This window comes from Chroicocephalus ridibundus, chromosome 22 (genome assembly GCF_963924245.1).
Source record: "Chroicocephalus ridibundus chromosome 22, bChrRid1.1, whole genome shotgun sequence".
NCBI classification, from domain to species: domain Eukaryota; kingdom Metazoa; phylum Chordata; class Aves; order Charadriiformes; family Laridae; genus Chroicocephalus; species Chroicocephalus ridibundus.
In genome coordinates this window covers 3310266-3329623 of record NC_086305.1, presented here as the reverse complement: position 1 = coordinate 3329623, position 19358 = coordinate 3310266, and the positions used below count along the sequence as shown (strand labels likewise).

The following is a 19358-nucleotide window of genomic DNA, read 5'->3' as shown; positions in this document are numbered from 1 at the left end:
TCCCAGGGTGGGTTTTTGCAGAAAACCCCCTTTTTTGGAGAAGGGAGGTGGGGGGGTGGTGTTCTCCTTCCCCAGGCAGCATGGCGGGGGGGGGAAATGCCCCCCCCACACACATTTTTTTGGCTGCAGAGCCCTAGGGGCAGGCGGGGAGCGGGACCGGTGCCAAGGGTGGCCAAGCAAAACTGGGGGGGGGGGCCCTGGGGCCTCTCCCCACCCCGAAACCCGGCCGGGGGCAGCTGCTCCCGCTCCCCACGGGAAGGGCTGGGGCAGCGCAGAGGGAGGCAGACACCCGTGACCGCAGCCATTTTTATTGCAAATAATTATTTCTCTTAAATCAATATAAGAATAGACTCTGGAATCGGTTCAGTTCAGGGTCTCTCTCCAAGCGGTTCGAGTGCAAAAAACCGGTGCTGCAGGTCCATCACCGCGGGTATTAATTAATCCCTTGGAAAAAAAAAAAAAAAAAAAAAAAGAAAAAGAGGCAGTTTGTTTGTAAAACTCGGTCTCTCCGCAGTCCTCGAGTCACAGATGCCAAAAAGCAAAACCAAAGCAGTCTCCAAATCTCCTCCCCGGGGCTCCTCGTCCCCACGGTCCAAGCACGGCTCCTCGGCACGGCTCCGGCGTGCTCCGGCCAGCGTCCCACCGGCCACGGCACGGCCACGGCTCCTCTCCTTCCCATGCCCACCGCTGCGCCCGGGCGGCTCCTTGCTCCTCTCCGGTTAAAAAGAAAAATAAGGTTCGGTGGGTGTTCGGGTTTGTGGGTTGTTGGTTTTGTGGTTTGGTTTTTTTTTTTGTTGGTTTTTATTTTTTTTTTAACTGGCCGTTTTCTCCTTCTTTTTCCTGCCGTTTTATTATTTTTCCTCCTTCTCCTTCAGGAACAGAGGCGGGATGGGCCGGGCTCAGCGTTCCTGCAGACAGACGTACGGCACCCACTGGTTCCTGTCCCGGCTCTCGGTGCAATAACTGGCCACCTCCGCCAACCCTTGGCTTTTCCAGGCGTCTTTGTGGGGGTTCTGGGGAGCAAAAACACGAGGGTTAGTGCCACCAGCGCCGTGACACGTGGCCCTGAGTCTGTGCCGTGTCCCGTCCCCCCCCCGCCACCCTTGGCGCGACGCCCGGGGTGAATCACGGGGCCGTGGCCGTGCATCACCGTCCCACTCACCGTGACTAAGAGGCAGTGGAGGTCGCGGGGCTCGGCGCCGGGCTCGGGCTCGCCCAGGATGGTGGCCAAGCGCTGCATGCCCGAGACGCGCAGGATGTGGATGTCGTTGTCACAGCAAAAAGCCTGGATGAGGGTGAAGTGGATCTGCAGGGCGATGTCACCTTCGTCCTCCTCGTCGGTGGCCAGCACGCACAGCACCACGCTGTCGGGGTCCCTGTGGGCGCACGTGGCGTTAGTGGGGGGGGGGGAAAACACACACAACGCCAGCCCTGAATGGTGCAACTCCCCCCACCCCACCCCCAGCGCTGTCACCCCGTGTCACCACGGCTTGCAAGGGAGAAATGGGGGACATCCCCCGCTCCCCCCAGCACTGCAGCCCCCCCCCCCCCCTGCACAAACCCTTTGCAAAGGGCCAGCCCTGAGCGAACTCCGGTGCTGGGCGACCCCCCCCCCCCCCACCATGCAAAGTGCACTGGTGCTGCCGGACCCCCGTCCCCTTGCAGCCCCCCCTGCGTTCCCCGGATATACACCCTCCATCTCCACTTGCACCAGCCCTGCACCACCCCCCCCCGACTCCCCCCGCCCCGGGATACTCACACATTCATCAGTTTGGCGGACTCGTAGACCCCCACCGTCAGCCGGTCCTGCCGCTGCGCCGCCACCAGCACCCGCTCCACCGCCTCGCTCACCGCCTGCATCCTGGGGACAGCGACAAGGGACCCGGTGAGCGGCGACGGCGACAACAACGACAGACACCCCCCGCCCCCGACCCCCCTCTCAGCACCGGCTCCGCCGCACTTACTTGCTGCTATCGCAGGGGACCAGCTCCTCCAAGGTCATGGTGCGATTGTAATCCGGGTGCGGCAAGGGAAAGGGAAGGCAAATCCCAAAAGCGATAATCCCGAGAGTGGTCGCGGTCCTGTCGCGGTGATGTCGCGGCGCTGTCGCGACTCTCCGTCCGCTCCGCTCGCCGCTGCAGCGCGATCGCTTCTCAGCCGCCGCCGCGCCCGGCGCCGCTTTTTATAGGCTCCCGCCGCGGGGCGGGGCGTCGCGCGGCGCCCCCGCTTCGCCCATTGGCTGGTCCGGCACAAGGCGGCGGGCGGGCGCCGCGGGGATTGGCCGCCGCCGGCGGGTCCCACGTGGGGACGAGGCGGGGCGGGAGTTGGCGGGGGGGGGGGACGCGTGGGGAAACCCCCGCCCAGAAACTGCCCCGGGGCCGCGCGGGAGGGGCCGAACCGGGGGCGGGTACCGGGGGGGTCCGGGCACGGGGGGGTCTGTTCCTATACTGAGGGGTACGTCCAGGGACCGGGGGGGGTCTGTCCGTGCACCGGGGGGGGTTCTGTCCGTGTACCGGGGGCTGCACCGAGGGGGGGAATCCGTGCACCGGGGGGGAATCCGTGCACCGGGGGGGTTGTCCGGGCACAGGGGGGTCTGTCCGTACACCAAGGGGTACGTCCAAGGACCGGGGGGGGTCTGTCCGTGCACCTGGGGCTGCACCGGGGAGGAGTCTGTCCGTGCACCGAGGGGGGAATCCGTGCACCGGGGGAGGGGGCTCTGTGCACTGGGGCTGAACCGGTAGGGGCACCGGGTGGGTGGTCCGGTCACGGGGGGGTCTGTCCGTACACCGAAGGGTCGGTCGAAGGACCGGGGGGATCTGTCCGTGCACCGGGGGCTGCACCGGGGGGGGTGTCCGTGCACCGCGGGGGGGTGCCCGTGCACGGGGGGAATCCGTGCACCGGGGAATGTACCAGGGGGGTTGTCCGTGCACCGCCGGGGGGGGGGACGGTGCACTGAAGGGGTCGGTCTAATGACCGGGGGATGTGTCCGTGCACCAGAGGCTGCACCGAGGGGGGCGTCAGTCCATGTACCCGGGGGGGATCCGTGCACCAGGAGGGGTCCGCGCACCGAGGGCTGCACCGGGGGGGTCTGTGCACCGGGGGTTCGGTGCAAGGACCGGGGTATCTGCCCGTGCACCGGGGGTCGCACGGGGGGCTGCACGGGGGGTTCTGTCCCTGCACGGGGGGGGTCTGTCCGTGCACCGGGGGTCCGTCCGTGCACCGAGGGGACGCAATTTGCGCAGGGGGGCGCGGAGGACGCTCGCTCCGTGCACCGGGACTTGTAACGGGGGGGGTGGGGGGGGTGGTGTCGGTGCGCTCAAAGCCGGGGGACCGGGGACACGGGGGGCGACCCCCGTGCAGCGGGGCGGGGGCGGGCGGCCGGTGCTCCGGGGCTGGGGCGGGCGGCGGCTGCCACCTGCCGGGGACGGGCGGCCGGGGCTTCCCCCGCCCCCGCACGCCCGGGGTGCTGCCGGTGCTCCCGCCGCCCCCCCACGGTGGTGCCGGCTCCCCCACGCCCAGGGCTTTGCGCCTTGTGTCCCCCCTCGGCCCCCACTGCCCCACGGTGTCCCCGTCCCCCCGCCGCCGAGCACCGCCGCAGCTCGTTGCACCGGTGGCCGAGCTGCCGGGTTCGCGCCCCGCCCGGCCAGCAGGGGGAGCGAGAGGCGGCGGCGGCGCTCTGCCCGCCCGCTCGCTGCCCTGCGCGCAATGCCCTCTGGGAAATGTAGTCGCGTCTCGCCCCGCCCCGCCCGCGCCGCGGGGGGCGGGGACTACATTACCCACAGGGCGCCGCGCGGGCGGAGTAGGCGGGGCTGGGGAGGAGTGGGCGGGGCGCGGGGCCACGTGCGGGCGCGGGGGTGGTGCCGCCCGCGCCGGGCAATGGCCGAGAGCGCCCCGGAGCCGCGGGTGGGCACCGGGACGGGACCGGGACGGGACCGGGACGCGAGTGGGCTGGGGGAGCCGGGGCTGAGCTAGGGCGGGGCCAGTGGGCGGCGGGACCGGGACAGGAGCGGGCCGGGGGCGACCGGAGCGGGGCCGGGGCGGCAGGAAGAGGACTGGGACCGAGACCGGAGTGGGGCTGGGGACGGGGACGGGGACCGGGAACGGGAGCGGGACCGGGACCGGAGCGGGCCGGGCGTGATGGGACTGGGACCGGGACCGGAGTGGGCTAGGGGCCACCAAACCGGGACCGCACCGGAGCTGGTGGCTACCGAACCGGGGCTGGGAACGGACTGGACTTGGGGGCGACCAGACCAGGGCTCAGGGCCACCAAACCGGGACCAGGCCGGGCTGGGGGCGACGACATTGGGGTCGGGGGCCACCAGACCGGGGTTGGGGGCCACCAAGCTGGGAGCGGAGTGGGCTGGGGGTGACGGGACCGGGGCTGGAGGGTCTGGGCTAGCCCGGCTCGGGGGGACCGGACCAGTGGCAGGAGGGGGTCTCCACGCCCTGCTCCAGCCAGAGGCCCGGGGTGCTCCACGGGTGCCCGTGTCCCCGTCCCGCCCCGTGGCATCACCTTTGCCACTCGCAGGGTCCCAACGGCTCCGGCTCCGCCGCGGGGCCCCGCTCCCCCCTGCCCCGGGATGCTGCGGGCGATGGCTCAGACGGCGGCTCCGAGACCCCCACCTCGAGCGTGACCCCCACCGAGGAGGAGGAGGAGGAGGAAGGCCACCAGGTGAGCAAGCAACATCCCCAAACCCCGTGGAATTTGGGGTCCACGCTGTTCCCCCCGTTCACCCCCCCCGTGTCCCCGCAGTGGCGGGTGGGCGATGCGTGTCGCACCGCCTGGCCCGGGGACGGGCGGCTCTACCCGGCCCGGCTGCGGGCGCTGGACCCCGGCACCGGCACCTGCCTGGTGCAGTTTGACGGCTACGGCGACACCGAGGAGCGGGCGCTGGCCGATCTCCTGCCCCCCGACCCCGCGACCTGGGGGGCGAGCGACACCCTGGGGGGCGAGGGGCCCCCCTCATCGTGGGAGCCACCCCCAGGCGCGAGGAGGAGGAAGGGTGAGCAACCACCCAGCTCCCCCCAACCCCCTGAGGTGAGTGCCCACTATCCCCCCCCCCCAGATTTGAGGCACCCTATGCCCCCCCTCCACCCCGGTCTCTCCCTAAGGGGCTGTGGGTGCTGCTGGCAGGTGATGCCCCCGCCGTGGCCCCCAGCCCTGCTGCACGCCATGCGGGAGGAAGAGGAGGAGGAGGAGGCCTTGGCCGCGATGCTGATGGCCTGGTACATGAGTGGGTACCACACCGGCTTCTATGTGGTACGGAGGGGTGAATGGGGGGGGGGGGGGGCGGGGAGGAGAGGGTCCCCCCCATGACCTCCTATCCCTCTGTACCCCAGGGCCTCCGGGAAGGCCGGGGGGAGGCTGCCGAGCCCCCCCCGAGGCCGGGCCGCAGGCAGAAGAAGCCCCCGCGCAGTTAGGAGGGCAGGTGGGTTTGGGGGTGCTCTGGGGCTGGATCCCCCTCCCTGTGCTCCCCGGTGGGGCCCTGCTCTCACATCACCGCCCTGCTGGGGGGGAGGAGAAACGGGGGCACCTGGGTGGGCTGCGGGAGAGGGGGAGACCCCACAGGGATGCTATGGGGCTGGGGGATCCCTTGGGGACACAAGGGGACGTGGGAGGGTTGTGGGACATGAGGGGACCCTGCAGGGACGCTGCGGGGCTGGGTGACCCCCCAGGGACACGGGGGGACCTGGGAGGGTTGTGGGACATGAGGGGACCCTGCAGGGACGCTGCGGGGCTGGGTGACCCCCCAGGGACACGGGGGGACCTGGGAGGGTTGTGGAACATGAAGGGACCCCACAAGGATTCTGTGAGGCTAGGGGACCCCCTGGGGACACGGGAGGACCCCCACGAGGATGCTGGGGGGATGCTGGGGGGCTGGGGTACCCCATGGGGACACAGGGGGATCTGGCAGGGCTGTGGGACATGAAGGGGCCCCCACAGGGATGCTGGGGGACCCCATGGGGGGCCCTGGTGTGGCTGTGGGACATGGGGACAGGGGTCTGGGATACCCTGTTGCCCCTTCCCCACCCCTCACCCCTGTCCGCTGCCCTCCAGCTGGATCCGGCCCCCCCGCGCCCCACCGGAGGGGCAGCCGTGGGGCAGCACCGTGTTCCTGCTCTCCCCTCGCTTGCGGAGGGTCCCCCCCGGGGGTCCTGGCTGCAAGGATGGGGGGAGCAGCCCTCCTCCACCCCGGCCGGCTCTGCATCAGAGCCCTGGCTGGGATGGGGGGCTGCAGCACCCCCTTTTTTTCCCCCCTTTCTGTCCCCCCCCCCACTTTGGAATAAAGCTGTTTGTGAGAGCCGTGTGCCGGCCTGTCTGCGCCCTCCCCGGAGGGACCCTCGGCAATGCCAGCGGCGAGCGGGACGCGCCGGGATGAGCCGCAGCCGTGTTGTTTGCTCAGGGAATTGGCAGAGTGGCCTCTGCCTCGCCGTGGGGGCTGGGGGCTCAGCCCCGGGGGGGGACCCTCCGTGCCCGCCGCCTCTCGGGCTGCTCCGGCTGGACGTGGCGCTGACGTTGGTCCCGCCGGCTCGGGGCACGCGTGTCCCGGGGGACGCATCTCCCAGGGACGTGTCCCCTCCCCATCCAGCCTGGTGACAACGTCAAGGTTTGGGGACACACACGCACCCGCTGGGCGCCTGCCTGCGTCAGCGGGTGTTTGCCCAGGCCGGTGCCCCTCGGCGGCTGCAGGGGGGGGGTGGCGGAGGTGGGGGGTATAAAGCCGGCTGAGCCGGGTGCATCCCTGAGCATCCAGGGACGCATCCGGCACCGGGAGCATGGGAAGCGCTTGGCTCTGCTTGCTGTGCCTGGCTGGCTCCAGCCTGGTCCTGCCGGGCACCGCGGAGCTGGTACCGGGGCTCCAGGTATCCGAGAGCCTGCCCGGGCAGAGCCGGGAGGAGACGGAGCTGGTAAGGGGCCGGGGGAACGATGCCAGTGGGGGACGGGGCCCCCAGACTGGGTGGGGGGGGACGTGGCTGTGGGGCACCTCGGGGTGCTCCCGCTCCCCCGTTTTAGGGGCTGGTTCTGGCTGTGCCGGGGTGTCCCCAGGCTGTTGGGGAGGGGGGACATTGAGACCTTGCCAGTGTTTTTCTGCCGCTGCTCATGGGCGCCGAGGGGTCCCTCGCAGGGCACCGGGGACACCCCGGCATATGGGAATTTGCAGCTTTTACCTGTTTTTTCCCTCCCTGTCCTGCCCCAATGGGCTGCTCTGGCTCCGGTGCGGTGAGGGGAGATGCTGTGCTGGGTGGCGGTGGGTGTTGGGGAAGGGATGCGGGGCTGCACCCAGCGGGTGGGACGTACCCCAAGCCCCCCCCCCCAAGTCCTGCCACAGCCCCGATTCCCCTCCAGCAGGGACCAACCAGGCATAAGGAGCGGTGATGACACCCCAGGGTGCAACCTGTGGGGACGGGTGCTGCTCGTGGGTGGGACAGGATCCGGCACCGGCATCCCAGGGGACTCGGGGTGATGCGGATCCAGAGCCCCTGGGCGTCCTGGGGGGCTCAGGGTGACAGCGTGCTGTCTGCGGCAGGTCGAGGCGCTGCAGGAGGTGCTGGAGAAACTGGGGAGCCGGGAGCTGCCGGCGGTGGAGAAAAGGCTGAGCTGGGTGCCATTGGTACGGCCGGGGCGGTGGGTGCTGGTTGCAGGGGTCCAGCCCCGGCGGGGGGAGCCGGGGTGGCCGAGCCCCGGGGCTGACGGTGGCCATCCCGCAGTGCGAGCCCGGGGAGCCGTGTGCGGTGCGGAAAGGGGCACGCATCGGGAAGCTCTGCAGCTGCCCCCGCGGCACCGCCTGCAACTTGTTCATCCTCAAGTGCTCCTGAGGGACCGGGGACATCGGGGACACTGGGGGACGCTGCCACCCGCTGGGACGCTGCTGGCCCAGGCTGTGCCCTGTGCGATGGAGGGGGAGCCACAGGCCCCCAGCCCTCTCCCCGCACTGGAGGTGCCTGCACAGCACCCTGGGGTGCCCCGGCCCCTTGGGCTGTGGGTGTCCAGGGACACAATAAACCACTTGGATTCACGCCTGCCGCCTGCTCTTTTGGGGGGGGGGTCTGGGGTGCCAGCACCCCTCTGCTGCCCGCCCCGGGCTGGGAGCGGGTTCTGGGGTGCTGGGTCCCATCCTGCTGTGGGTCTGTGTGGGGCACTCGGGGCTGGGGTGGGATGCGTGGCGGGGGAGCAGGAGGGGGGTCGCTGCCAGGGTGGGCTGGGGGCTGCGAGCTGGGCCTCGTGGGGGGTGGCCTTACAGTCACGGCACCGGTTATTCCTGGCCTGCTGGTGGGTGGAGAAACAGTTTGGGAATGGAGGCCGAAGGCAGGGGGGCGTGAGGGGGTAACGCTGCCCAGCCCAGCCTCATCTTGCACCGTAGGGCATCGCCCAGGCACTGCACCGCACTGCACCGCACTGCACCGCCCCCGTGCTGCGCCCCGCTGCACCGTGCACCCCCCTGCACGACACAGTACCGCGCTGCACAGCCTCGCCCCCCCCCTGCACTGTGCTACCCCCGCACGGCACCGTGCCGCCCAGCCCCATCCGTGCACTGCACCCTGCTGCACTGCACGCCCCCGGCTCCGCACTGCGCTGCAGAGCCCCATCCCGGCATGGCACTGCACTGCCCCATCCTCACGCTGCCTCCCATCGCTGCCTCGCCCTGCAACGCCCACCCCCAGCTCCTCACTGGCCTGCGCACCCCTTGCGCTGCATGCACCGCACTGCACCGCACTGCACGGCGCGGGAGGGCGGACCCCACCCAGCGCGGCCCCACCCTGCCATTGCCCCTTTAAGAGCTCCCCGCCCTCCCGCCGCTGCCTTTCCCCGCCGCCGTCCCCCATTGGCGGGCGGTGACATCAGTGGGCGGGGCTGAGCGGGGCTGGGCGGTGGTGACGCGACGCGGGGGGCGTGGCCCGGCGCGGCGCGGCGCGGGCGGGCGGGGGGCGGCCGAAGATGGCGGCGGCTCCGGCGGCTCCGGTTCCTCCTGCCGGCCCCGCCGCGGGGCCGCGCCGCTACTCGCTGCTGGCCATCGTGGGCGGCGGCTGCCACCGGCCAGGCCTGCTGGCCGCCGCGCTGCAGCAGCTGGAGCGAGGTGAGCCCGGGGCGGCGGTGGCCGCCGTGGGCCCGGCGCTGCCCCCGGGGCGGGCCCGTGGGCCCGGCCCTCCCCCGCGCATCGTGCACCGGGGTCTGCTCCCCCCCACCCCCCCACCTCCATCCCCCCACCGGATCCGCTGCCCCGGGGTCTGATCCGCTCCCCGGGATCTATTCCCCCCCCTCCCCGGGCCCTCCCGGTCCGCCCCCTCCTGCCTCGGGTCTCCATGATCTGGACCCCCCCAAGCTCTGCGCCCCCTCCTGACCCCCAGCATCTGCCCCCCGCCCCAGGGTCTCCAGGATCTGCCCCTCCCCTCCCGCTCCAGACCCCCAAGGATCTGTCCCCCCCCCGGGCCCCCAGGGTCTGCCTCCCCTAAACCCCCAGGATCTGCCCCCCCCTCCCGCCCCAGGCTCCTCAGGATCTGCCCCCCCCCCCAAGCCCCAGGGTCTGCCCCTTGTCCTGACCCAGACCCCCAAGGATCTGGCCCCCCCAGGCTCCCCAGCATCTGCCCTTTCTTCTGCCCCGGGGTCCCCAAGATCTGCCCCCACCAAGCCCCCAGGATCTGCCCCCTCTGAACCCCCAGGATGTGTCCCCTCTCCTGCCCCAGACCCTCAGAATTTGCGCCCCCCGCCCCCCCAAGTGCTGATCCCCCTTCTTGTCCCTGCGACCCGCCCCTCCCGACCCTGGGGATCTGCCCCCCCCCTCCCCCTGGGGTCTGTCCCCAGGCTCTGGGGCTGCGGGTGGACCCCTGTGACCTGTCCCCTCTCCTTGTCACCACCTGGGACCTTGCCCCGTGCAGCTGCGGGGGGCAGATGCTGGGCTGGGGGGGGGATGCTGGGCTCAGCCTGGCGGGGGGGGGCCGTGCTGCAGAGACCCCCCCTTCAGCCCCATCTCCCGGCCCTCCCTGAGCTGTGGCCAGAGCTCGGGGGGGGGGTGGGGGGTGGTGTCTCAGCCCATGGCACCACCCCTGCAGGGAGCAGGCCCCCCAAATCATGACGGGGGGGGGGACACACATGTATTGCCAGGACTCCCCTGTGTTGTCCCCCCCGCACCCCGTGGGGCTGAACCCTGCTGACTCCAAGCAGCGAAATCACCCCAAAAACGGCCCCAGCCCTCACCCGGTGCCTTGTGCAAAAATTTGTGCAAAATTTGTGCAACCCCCCCCGCCGCAGCCGCCCTGCGCCGAGGCCCGGCCGGGTTACGCCATCGCCCGCCGTTTTGCCGGGCCGTTAGCCGCCAGCGGTTGTGGCCACGCCGGTTGGCCGCCATGGTGTGTTGGGGGGCTGGTAGCCCCCCACGAATCCCCCTTTGCGAGGTCCCGGAGGGGTCGTGTGGCTCTTTTGGGGCTGCGCCCTGGCGTTCCTCACCCCGCTCCGGGAGCACCCACACCGGTGCCGGCGATAGCGCCGCGTGCGCCGAATCCTCCGGCACCGTTAATTCTATTAATTAGTGCCTTTTGAAGAGGTGCCGGCAAGGTGCGCCCGTCGCCCGGGGCGCCGGGGTTTTTTTGGGTTGGCAGAGCCGGTGCCGCCGTGAGTCACCGGCGCAAGGTGCTTTTGCCCGCCGGGCAACCGCTGGGTGCGTCGGCCACGTGCCGGGGTCGGGGGCCGGCTGGGCTTGGGGACCCACCGGGGTGTCCCCAAAGCCACCGTGGCGTGGCCATGTCTTGGGGGGGGGGACGGGGACGGGACAGTCGCCACCCTGCTGCTTCTCGCATAAACCGTATGGGTGCTGCGGTGTGGGGACACGATGCCGGTGGGTGCTAACGGGGATGAATTCCCCCCCTCCTATTTTTTGGTGTCGTGTTCCCCCCCCCCCCCCCCAAAAAAAAAGGAATCCGCTCTTGGGACATCGATCTCTCCTCCTGCAACCTGGACGAGCAGCTGAAGCTCTTCGTGTCCCGTCACTCGGCCACTTTCTCCAGCATCGTGAAAGGTAAAAAAAGGGGGGGGACAACCCCCCCTAATCCAGCCCCCGGCTGTTTTGGGAACAGTCTTTGCTTTGTGGGCCCCCCCCACCCCGGCGCCGTCCACGGCTAAGCCCCGTGTTCCCCCACGTGAGAAACCGCTTCCTTGGCCCATTCCCGGGGCGGGATGCGATTTCCCACAGAAAGAAGGGAAAGGAAAAGATGGAGCCGGGAATACCGGAGCCCTTCTGGTGTCTCTGTCCCCACCGTGTCCCCTTGTCACACCGGTGGGTCACCCCCTGGCAGCGGAGGGGGGGCTGTAGGAGGTGGTCGGGTCTCCAGTGGGTGCCTGCATGCCCAGGAAGGGGGGGTGCAGCCCTGAGACACCCCCCCCCAGGAGCACCCAGGGCTTGCTGCGGTGCTTGGGGGGGTGCAGAAGGGACTCCCCTTCTCCCGTCCGTCCCCCCCCACCTTCAGGCTGTCCCCCCGCCTTCTCCTCCCCTCCCTGCGGCAGGAAGGACATGGGAAACGTGTCCTTTGGCTCGGTGGATCCGCTGGCCCCCGCGGTGTCCGGGAGCGGGACGGTGACTGTCCCTTTTCCGTGGGGGAAGTGGGCAGGCTCTGGCCCTGCCGCCGTGTGTCCCGTCCCGTCCCATCCCGTCCCATCCCGTCCCATCCCATCCCATCCCATCCCCACGGGACAAGGCCAGACTGGGATGCAGGCCCAGTATTTTGGGGAGGGTGGGTGCCAGCCCTGGCTCCCCGCAGGTCAGCGGACCCTCCACCACCGGGGAGACGTGCTGGAGACCCTGGTGCTGCTCAACCCTTCCGACAAGTCCCTGTGCGATGAGGTGAGCCCGGGAGCCGTGGCCCCTTCGGAGCCGCTGGCAGCGGGGGGGGGGCTGCCGCTGGATGGAGCCCGGTGGCGTCCTCACGTCCCCTCCGTCCTCGTGTCCCCTCCGTCCTCAGCTGCGGAACCTCATCACGGACGTGTCGCAGCACAAGCTGCTGGTGTTCGCGGGGCCCTGCGTGGAGGAGACGGGGGAGCTGATGCTGCAGACGGGCTGCTTCTCCCTGCGGGATTTCATCCAGATCTTCACGGACAAAGAGGTGCGGTGCCCCGGGGAACGGAGGGGACCCCCGGGGAGGAGCTGCCTGCTCCTCCCGGTGCGCGGGGCTGGCTGGGGGCGGGGGGGGGGGTGCTGTGGGCCGGTGCTGCCGGAGCGACTGTCTGCTCACGTTCTCCGGCGTCTCGGGGGGGAGCCGGGCATGGCGGGAGGCTGGCCCAGCCGTCTGCTCTGCAGGCAGCCGTGCCGACATGTCCCTCCCGCCGCAGGGCTGGAGGGAGGCCATCCTGGCAGCTGGAGGTGGCTGTGAACGGGGGACCGGCCCCCCCCCAGCCATCGTGTCATCGTGTCACCGGGTATGGGGGGGGCGGGATGGGGCTGCGGGAGCCCCCAGGGAATGGGTGCCTGGTGCTTGTCGAGGGATGGGGGGCGCTGAGGCACCCCCGGGGCTGCGGCGTCTCCGGCCCTGGGTGCCCCCTCCCGCCTCAAGCGCTGGCTGTCCCCGTCTCCTGGCAGGTGGGGGAGATCCTGAGCTCCGCGGACCCCTCGGCCAAGGCCAGGCTGACCATCAGCTGCCCCGACTTTGGGGAGTGGAAGGACTCGGGTTTGGACCATCACAACCTCCAGGATTTCATCGAGCTGCGCTACAACCCGGGCTGCATCCTGCCGGAGATGGAGGGGCTGGAGGAGTTCATGGAGTACCTCTCGGAGTCGCTGGAGCCCCAGTCCCCCTTTGACCTCCTCGAGCCCCCCACCATGGTCGGCTTCCTCAAGCTCTCCAAGCCCTGCTGCTATATCTTCCCGGGCGGGAGAGGGGACTCAGCTTTCTTTGCCGTCAACGGTTTCAACGTCTTGGTGAACGGGGGTTCCAACCCCAAGTCGTCCTTCTGGAAGCTGGTCCGCCACCTGGATCGCATCGACTCCATCTTGGTGACACACGCGGGCACGGACAGCCTGCCCGGCGTCAACAGCCTGCTGCAGAGGAAGCTGGCCGAGCTGGAGGAGGATCCGTCCCAGAGCTCGCAGGGCAACGGGGACTGGGCGAAGAACCTTATCTCCCCGGAGCTGGGTGTCGTCTTCCTCAACGTCTCCGAGAAGCTGAAGGACATCGAGGGTAACTCCCGGGTTCTGAAGAGCTGCGATGAGGCTGCCCTCACCCTGCACTACCTGGAGAAGTTGGGCATCCGTCCCAACCCGCTGGCCCGGGATAGCGGACCCCGCGCAGAGCCCACCGTCCTCTTCCAGAAGATGGGAGTGGGCCGGTTGGACATGTACATCCTGAACCCCGTGAAGGGCACCAAGGAGCTGGAGTTTCTCCTGCAGCAATGGTCGGGCAACAGCTACCCCAAGGAGCAGGACCTGCCCCTGCAGTGCCTGACCTCCATCTGCGCCCTGCTCGTCTGGCACCCTGTCAGCCCCTCCGAGAAGATCATCCGGGTCCTCTTCCCCGGCTGCACCCCCCAGGGCCGCATCCTGGAGGGGTTGGAGAAGGTGAAGCACCTGGAGTTCCTCAAGCATCCTGTGGTCACCAAGAATGACTTGAAGGGGCCGTCGGTGCCCCAACCCGAGAAGCCGCTCAAGCAGAGGAGGGCGGAGAGCAAGGAGAGCCTGAAGTCAGGTTCCAAGCTCAGCTTGGTGGACACTGGGGCACCAGCACCGAAGGAGAAGGCTCCATCAAAAGTGGAGAGGAAGGAGGTGAAGGCAGGGACCAAGGAGAAGCCAAAACCCCTGGGGGAGACAGCCAGAGTGGGGTCGGAAGAAGAGAAAGCCAAGGATGCTCGGGCCAAGCTGGACTCTTCGATGGAGAAGCTGAAGGTGGATGCAAAGCCGAAGCTGAGCAAGGAGAAGGTGGTGGCCAAGAAGGAGCCTGTCCCCCGGAAAGAGGAGAAGAAGCTGCTGAAGAAGGACGAGGGAGCCGAGGCCAAGGGGGAGGCCAAGAAGGAGGTGAAGGTGGTGAAGAAGGAGCTGAAGGCTGAGACACTGCGGAAGGACGCGAAGGAGAGCAAGGCTGAGGCCAAGGCTCCTGCCAAGACCCTGGCCCGGAAAACGCCGGTCCCGGAGGCCCGCAAACCCCTGGCCAAGGCCGGCAGCATCAAGAAAACCCCCCTCAAGAAGGAGCCGGAGAAGCCCAAGGCCAAAGCCCCCCGAGAGGCAGGGGGCAGGAAGGAGCCGGGGACGTCGGACGGCTCCAAGTCCTCCTCCCCCGAGGACATGCTGCCGGAGGCCGAGCGGGGCCGGGGGGCCGCCTCACCGGGGACCGGCGGGAGGAGAAGGAAGGAGGAATCGACGGATGAGGGCATCACCACGGCCGAGAGCGAGCTGGAGCCCTCGCCGCTGGAGAACGGCGGGGCTGGGGCGGCGGGGGACTCATCCTGCCTGGAGAACGGCCTGGAGGACCCCGACAGCCCCCAGCGTTTCCGCTACCTGGAGAGCAGCCCTTTGAGAGCCGTCTGTCCCCCCTCGCCCCTGGCCAAGACCCCCAAGAGCGACCGCAGCGTCAACTTCGACCTGACGCCCACCGGGATGCTCAACCACGGCCCCGAGGGCGGCGAGGACGCCTGCGGCAGCTCCGAGGAGAAGACCCTGGAGATGATGTCTCCGGCCAGCTCGGGACCGGCCAGCGCCGGGCACACTCCCTTCCACCAGTCACCGGTGGACGATGGCACAGAGGAGCCGGGCGCCGGCACCAACCGGCAGCCCAACCCCTGGCCACCGGCCGGGGGCAAAGCCTCGCAGGACGGCTCCAGCTCCTCGCAGGAGAAGCAGGCAGGCTGCCTCTCCCTCAGCCCCTTCAAGGATGACGTCCCCGATGTGTCCCCCACCATCACCACCCCCTCGCTGCCGGCCGAGGTGGGCTCCCCGCACTCCACCGAGGTGGACGAGTCGCTCTCCGTCTCCTTCGAGCAGGTGCTGCCACCCGTCAGCGAGTCCCCGCCGGAGGAAGGCAGGCGGTCCCGGGGGACCGGGGGGACGCCGGAGCCGGAGGCCACCAAGGGCGGGTTGTCGCTGCCGCTGCGGCCGTGCCACCACCCTCCGCGGGCTGACGGTGACGCGGTGCCACGGCATGGCCGCCGCTCCGACTCGCCCCATGACGTGGACCTCTGCTTGGTGTCGCCCTGCGAGTTCGAGCATCCCAAATCGGAGCGGTCGCCCTCGGCTGCCGCCAGCCCCCGGGAGCTGTCGGACAGTGACCCGTCGCAGGAGCTGGTGCAGCGCCAGGGCCGGCCCCGCCAGCCAGCAGGCGAGACCCCCCCCACCTCCGTCAGTGAGTCGCTGCCCACCCTCTCCGACTCCGACATCCCTCCGGCCACCGAGGACTGTCCCTCCATCCTGGCCGACGGGCTGGAATCGGACGAGGACTCGGAGCAACCCACCCGCGGCGTGGCCAGGGCCCGCGACCCGCTGCCGGCCCCCATGAAGGACCCCCACCCCATCCCCGCCCAGCCCGGCATCTGCATGGTGGACCCCGAGGCGCTGCCGGCCGAGCAGACCCGCGCCGGGAAGAAGGAACCCCCCGGCAAGGTGAAGAGGACCCCATCCCGCGTGGGCTCGGCGCCCACCGCCGCAAGGGCCGAACCCCCCCGGCACCCCACCTTGGCCCCCAAGGCCAGGGGTCCCGCCAGCTCGGCCCGTGACGCAGGGGACAAGGCCAGGTTGGCCCTCGGGGACAAGAAGGGCCCTTCCGTCGGCGACACCCGCACCCCAGGGACCACCCGCAGCGCTGGAGCCCGGCCGCCGGTGGGAGCTGGCAGGGCGTCACCGGCAGGTACGGGGCTGGAGGGGGGGGGACGTGGGTGCTGCCAGCTTCGGTGTCCCCATACCGGAGCAGCTCGGAGGCACCGCCGGTGCCGTGCAATGGGGTGGGGGGGTTTGGGGACTGCTGCTCACAGCGCTGTACCCCTATCCCAGCAGGCACACGGGCTGCGGCCCCCCCCGGCCCCCCCATCTACGTGGACCTGGCGTATCTTCCCGGCTCCTGGAGCGCCCGGACGGTGGACGAGGAGTTTTTCCGGCGCGTGCGTTCCCTCTGCTACGTGGTCAGCGGCGACGACCACCTGAAGGAGGGCGTCCTGCGGTCCCTCCTCGACGCCCTGCTCGCCGGCAAGCACCAGTGGGGCACCGACATCCAGGTGAGCCCCCCTACTCCCGGGTACCCGGAGGGGTGGGATCGGCCCCCTCCCGGTGGTGGTGGTGGCGGTGGGGGGGGTGTCGCGGTGCGGTGACGCGGGGCGGTGGGTGTCTCTGCAGGTGACCTTGATCCCCACCTTCGACTCGCTGGTGATGCACGAGTGGTACCAGGAGACCCACGACCGGCAGCAGGAGCTGGGCATCACGGTGCTGGGCAGCAACAGCACGGTGGCCATGCAGGATGAGACCTTCCCCGCCTGCAAGGTGGAGTTCTGAGAGGGGGGGGGGGGCCGCGGCGTGGGCTTCGTCCCCACCCTCCTCCTCCTCCATGAACCCTTCCCCCCTCTCCCTCCCTCCGCACCCGGTGACTCGGGGCTGCGCCAGCCCCCGGCTGCTGTGGCTCGGAGGGGAGAGAGACGGGGAGGGGGGGTCTGCTGGGGGGAGATGGGCTCGCCCCCCTCCACCAACACCACCCGGGACTGGCAGGGGCTCCCCGGGGACCCCCCCTGAGCCCCCAGCACCCACACGCCGCACCCTCACACGCTGCATGGTTCCCGCATGCCCACGCCGGAGCCGTGCACTCCTCGCTCTGCACCCGCCGCCGTCCCGGGGTGGGGGGGTGAGGGACCAGCTGGGATCGGGGTGACCCTGCCTGTGAGGGGGGGCAGGATCCGTGTATCTGTGTGTCCCCCCCCCACCGATCCAGCAGCAGTGCTGAGCTGTTTCCCGGCGGGCAGCGAGCCCCAGCCGTGATCGATTTAACAGGGTAAATTTTGTTCTTTGCTGTTCCTACCCCCTCCCTGGACAAGCCACTACTGCCCCCCCCTCGGGTACCTGCAGCCCCAGCCCACGGGGGGGGCCGGATCCCTTTCCTGGAGGGGGGGGGGTCCCGTCCCCGTGGGGTAGGGATTGGGGGCTGTGGCGGCTGCTCCTCCGGCACTACAGCCACAGGCTTCGTCCCTGGCACCGTGCCCCCCCCCCCGCCCCCGGCCGGACCCCGTGGCCGCCAAGAGCGGTTGTGTGTGTCCCCCCCCACCATCACGTGCAGCAGCTGCGGGGGGGGGCGCTTTCCTCTCTGCCAGGCTGAGACCTGGCAGCTCGCTGCACTGATGGCTCTTCCCTCCCCGGCAGCAGGGGCCGTGGGGCCTGACTGTGCACCCTTGCTGGGGGGGGACGACGACTGGGGAAAGCAGCCCCCCCTCCCGCCCCCCCTCCCCCCCCCCCCCCCCATCCACCCCATAGCCCTTGAGTTGCCGGAAGGCTGTTAAGAAACCAAATGTCACGTGCAATTTTTAAGGGGTTTTTGTGAGCGGAGAGAGAGGGGGTCCGGGCTGGGAGGTGGAGGCGGGGGGGAGGTAGGATCTGCCCCCCTCCCCGCCCCCCCCCCCCCCCCCCCCCAATCTCCCTGCTGGGGCAAACACTAACCCGTTTTGTAGGAGGTTCCTCGCTGGCTCTTTTTGTAATGACTTTTTAAGAAAAAAAGGAAAAAAAAAAAAGAAAGAAAACAAACAAACAAAAAAAAAAAGTGAAAACCGAACAAACCAAACCTGGTCTGGCGGGAGGTTATTTATCTGTGCCCCCCCCCACCTCAGGCACCGTCTGGGGGCCGGGGAGGGGGGGCTTTTACTTTGGATTGTATCGTCCTACGTGTTCGGGGAGGGGGGACTGAATGTTTCACCTTTAGTGCTTTATATATTTTTTTCTTAGCTGGAAGCTGGTTTGAAGGTTGGCTGGGGGGTGTGTGTGGGGGGGGTGTGTGGGGGGGGTGTCTGACCCCCCCCCAACCTCCCCCCGGCCCCTGCCCGTGGACGCCGGCACGCTCCCTGTCTTGCACGCCACGTTCCCGTTTGGCAAATGTGTTGAAAATGAGCATTAAAGAGAGGATAGCTCCCGGCTGCTCTCTGCCTCCTGTGTTTGGGGTGGGGGGGAGAATCTGGGGGGGTCCCCAAGTCCTTACAGTGTCGGGGGGGGGTCGGGCTGGGTGCCACCATGGGGTCCTGGGATGCTGCAGGGCCGTTTGTGGGTGCTGGGGGGGCGGGGGGGCTCGGTGGGGCTCAGGCGTGGGGTGCTCTGGGGCTGCACCCTGCGGTGGGAGGGGGGCTGGTGGGGGGGGGGACGGACATGGCATCGCTCGGGGTTGCGGGGGGGGGAAGGAGAGGGGCTGGGGGGGCGGCTGCGCTGCGGGGCTGGTGCATCAGCGCGGCTGAGGATGGATGCGGGGTTGCCATGACAACTGCATCCCCATCCCCGCCGCCCCCGGCCCGCAGAGGAGGGGGCCGCCGCGTTCTGCCCCCGCACGGTTGTTCACGGAGTGGGGGGGGGGGGGGGGACCCGGGGGGGGATGTTGGAGCCTCCTCGGTGCTGGTGGGGTGGGTGTCCCATGTCCCTGTGCCCCGGCTGCGGGGCTGAGCCCCCCCCCCCCCCCGGCGTGGTGAGCCGGAGCGTGGGAGGACCAGGGAGCTGAACCACCCCCCCCCCCCCCCGAAACCCCCACCAAGTCCCCCCCAGCCCCTCCCCAAATCTCTCTGTCCCCAAAACCTCCCTGTCCCCAGGACCTTGCCAACGCCTTTGCTCCGGCGGGGAGGGGGGGGGGGGGGGTCCACTCACCGGGGGGCCGGTTGTGACCCCCAGTGCCGAGACTGGGGGGGCCGGGGGTGATCCCGGCGCTGCCGCTGTCACCGTCCCACCGGCCCCACCGCGGGACGAGGCGTTTTGCGGGCGCGGTGAGCGGCCCCCGGTGAGCTTTGGGCTGTGTGAGCCGAGGCGGGGGGGGGGGTCCGTGGCCGTGGGGAGGGGGCACCGGGGGCTTCTCCGGCATCGCTGCCCCGCCGGGGGTCACGGAGGAGCCGGGGAGCGGCGGTGCCGGCACCGTGGGGCCGGGATCGGGCTGCTCGCCCCGCCGCCCCCTCGGTCCCTAGCACCGTGTCTCCACCGGGGCCGGTGCGGTGGCACCGAAGGGTGGCGGGGGGGGGGGGGGGGGGGGGGGGCTCAGCCTGGCGCAGCCGCACGGTCCCAGCGACGCGGGGGGGGCGCGTCGAAGGGACAAAAGGGAGCGGGACCGAACCGAAGCCGCTGCGTGACGCTCCGCCACCGGCCGTCTCAGCTCCGCCGCCGCTGGCTGTGACACCCCCGGGTCCCCCCATCTGAGGGGATGATTTTGGTTGACACCCCCCCCGCCAC

At 70.1% G+C, this 19358-nt stretch overlaps 4 protein-coding genes across 6 annotated transcripts; 3 read left to right on the top strand and 1 right to left on the bottom strand.

Moving 5' to 3' along the window:
• Positions 1–292: 292 nt before the first annotated feature.
• Positions 293–2149, bottom strand: GADD45B (growth arrest and DNA damage inducible beta). Its single transcript, XM_063357973.1, has 4 exons — positions 1965–2149; positions 1760–1861; positions 1163–1376; positions 293–1013 (listed from the first exon to the last, which is right to left on the bottom strand). Exons 1-4 carry the CDS (start codon positions 2000–2002, stop codon positions 900–902), a joined length of 468 nt encoding a protein of 155 aa, XP_063214043.1. The 5' UTR covers positions 2003–2149; the 3' UTR covers positions 293–899.
• A 1189-nt stretch (positions 2150–3338) lies between these two features.
• Positions 3339–6302, top strand: LOC134526252 (survival motor neuron protein 1-like). Of its 3 annotated transcripts, none has more exons than XM_063357956.1 (6): positions 3339–3903; positions 4529–4672; positions 4754–5038; positions 5135–5226; positions 5341–5429; positions 6059–6302. In XM_063357956.1, exons 1-6 carry the CDS (start codon positions 3706–3708, stop codon positions 6286–6288), a joined length of 1038 nt encoding a protein of 345 aa, XP_063214026.1. In that variant the 5' UTR covers positions 3339–3705; the 3' UTR covers positions 6289–6302. The 3 variants fall into 3 exon arrangements, with proteins under 3 accessions (XP_063214026.1, XP_063214028.1, XP_063214027.1); XM_063357958.1 differs by having other exon boundaries at positions 3340–3903; positions 5113–5226; positions 6059–6198; XM_063357957.1 differs by having other exon boundaries at positions 3391–3903; positions 5135–5260; positions 6059–6198.
• Positions 6303–6777: 475 nt separating this feature from the next.
• LOC134526260 (cocaine- and amphetamine-regulated transcript protein-like) lies at positions 6778–7835 on the top strand. Its single transcript, XM_063357977.1, has 3 exons — positions 6778–6909; positions 7530–7613; positions 7711–7835. The coding sequence occupies exons 1-3, from the start codon at positions 6778–6780 to the stop codon at positions 7816–7818; spliced, it is 324 nt and encodes a 107-aa protein (XP_063214047.1). The 3' UTR covers positions 7819–7835.
• Positions 7836–8879: 1044 nt separating this feature from the next.
• Positions 8880–18067, top strand: MAP1S (microtubule associated protein 1S). Its single transcript, XM_063357937.1, has 7 exons — positions 8880–9077; positions 10911–11012; positions 11752–11834; positions 11953–12093; positions 12567–15816; positions 15960–16180; positions 16299–18067. Exons 1-7 carry the CDS (start codon positions 8939–8941, stop codon positions 16452–16454), a joined length of 4092 nt encoding a protein of 1363 aa, XP_063214007.1. The 5' UTR covers positions 8880–8938; the 3' UTR covers positions 16455–18067.
• The last annotated feature ends 1291 nt before the right edge of the window (positions 18068–19358 follow it).

What these genes read in the sequence shown, in the direction of transcription:
- GADD45B (XM_063357973.1), bottom strand. Translation starts at nt 2,002, where the DNA reads ATGACCTTGGAGGAGCTGGTCCCCTGCGATAGCAGCAA. An exon ending in GTCCCCTGCGATAGCAGCAA is followed by an intron (nt 1,862 to 1,964) that starts GTAAGTGCGGCG and finishes CGCTGTCCCCAG; the next exon opens with GATGCAGGCGGTGAGCGAGG. An exon ending in TCCGCCAAACTGATGAATGT is followed by an intron (nt 1,377 to 1,759) that starts GTGAGTATCCCG and finishes GTGCGCCCACAG; the next exon opens with GGACCCCGACAGCGTGGTGC.
- LOC134526252 (XM_063357956.1), top strand. Translation starts at nt 3,706, where the DNA reads ATGCCCTCTGGGAAATGTAGTCGCGTCTCGCCCCGCCCCGCCCGCGCC. An exon ending in GCCGCGATGCTGATGGCCTG is followed by an intron (nt 5,227 to 5,340) that starts GTACATGAGTGG and finishes TCTGTACCCCAG; the next exon opens with GGCCTCCGGGAAGGCCGGGG. An exon ending in CCGCGCAGTTAGGAGGGCAG is followed by an intron (nt 5,430 to 6,058) that starts GTGGGTTTGGGG and finishes GCTGCCCTCCAG; the next exon opens with CTGGATCCGGCCCCCCCGCG.
- MAP1S (XM_063357937.1), top strand. Translation starts at nt 8,939, where the DNA reads ATGGCGGCGGCTCCGGCGGCTCCGGTTCCTCCTGCCGGCCCCGCCGCG. An exon ending in TTTCTCCAGCATCGTGAAAG is followed by an intron (nt 11,013 to 11,751) that starts GTAAAAAAAGGG and finishes GGCTCCCCGCAG; the next exon opens with GTCAGCGGACCCTCCACCAC. An exon ending in TGGCAGGGCGTCACCGGCAG is followed by an intron (nt 15,817 to 15,959) that starts GTACGGGGCTGG and finishes CCCCTATCCCAG; the next exon opens with CAGGCACACGGGCTGCGGCC.
- LOC134526260 (XM_063357977.1), top strand. Translation starts at nt 6,778, where the DNA reads ATGGGAAGCGCTTGGCTCTGCTTGCTGTGCCTGGCTGGCTCCAGCCTG. An exon ending in GCCGGGAGGAGACGGAGCTG is followed by an intron (nt 6,910 to 7,529) that starts GTAAGGGGCCGG and finishes TGTCTGCGGCAG; the next exon opens with GTCGAGGCGCTGCAGGAGGT. An exon ending in GGCTGAGCTGGGTGCCATTG is followed by an intron (nt 7,614 to 7,710) that starts GTACGGCCGGGG and finishes GCCATCCCGCAG; the next exon opens with TGCGAGCCCGGGGAGCCGTG.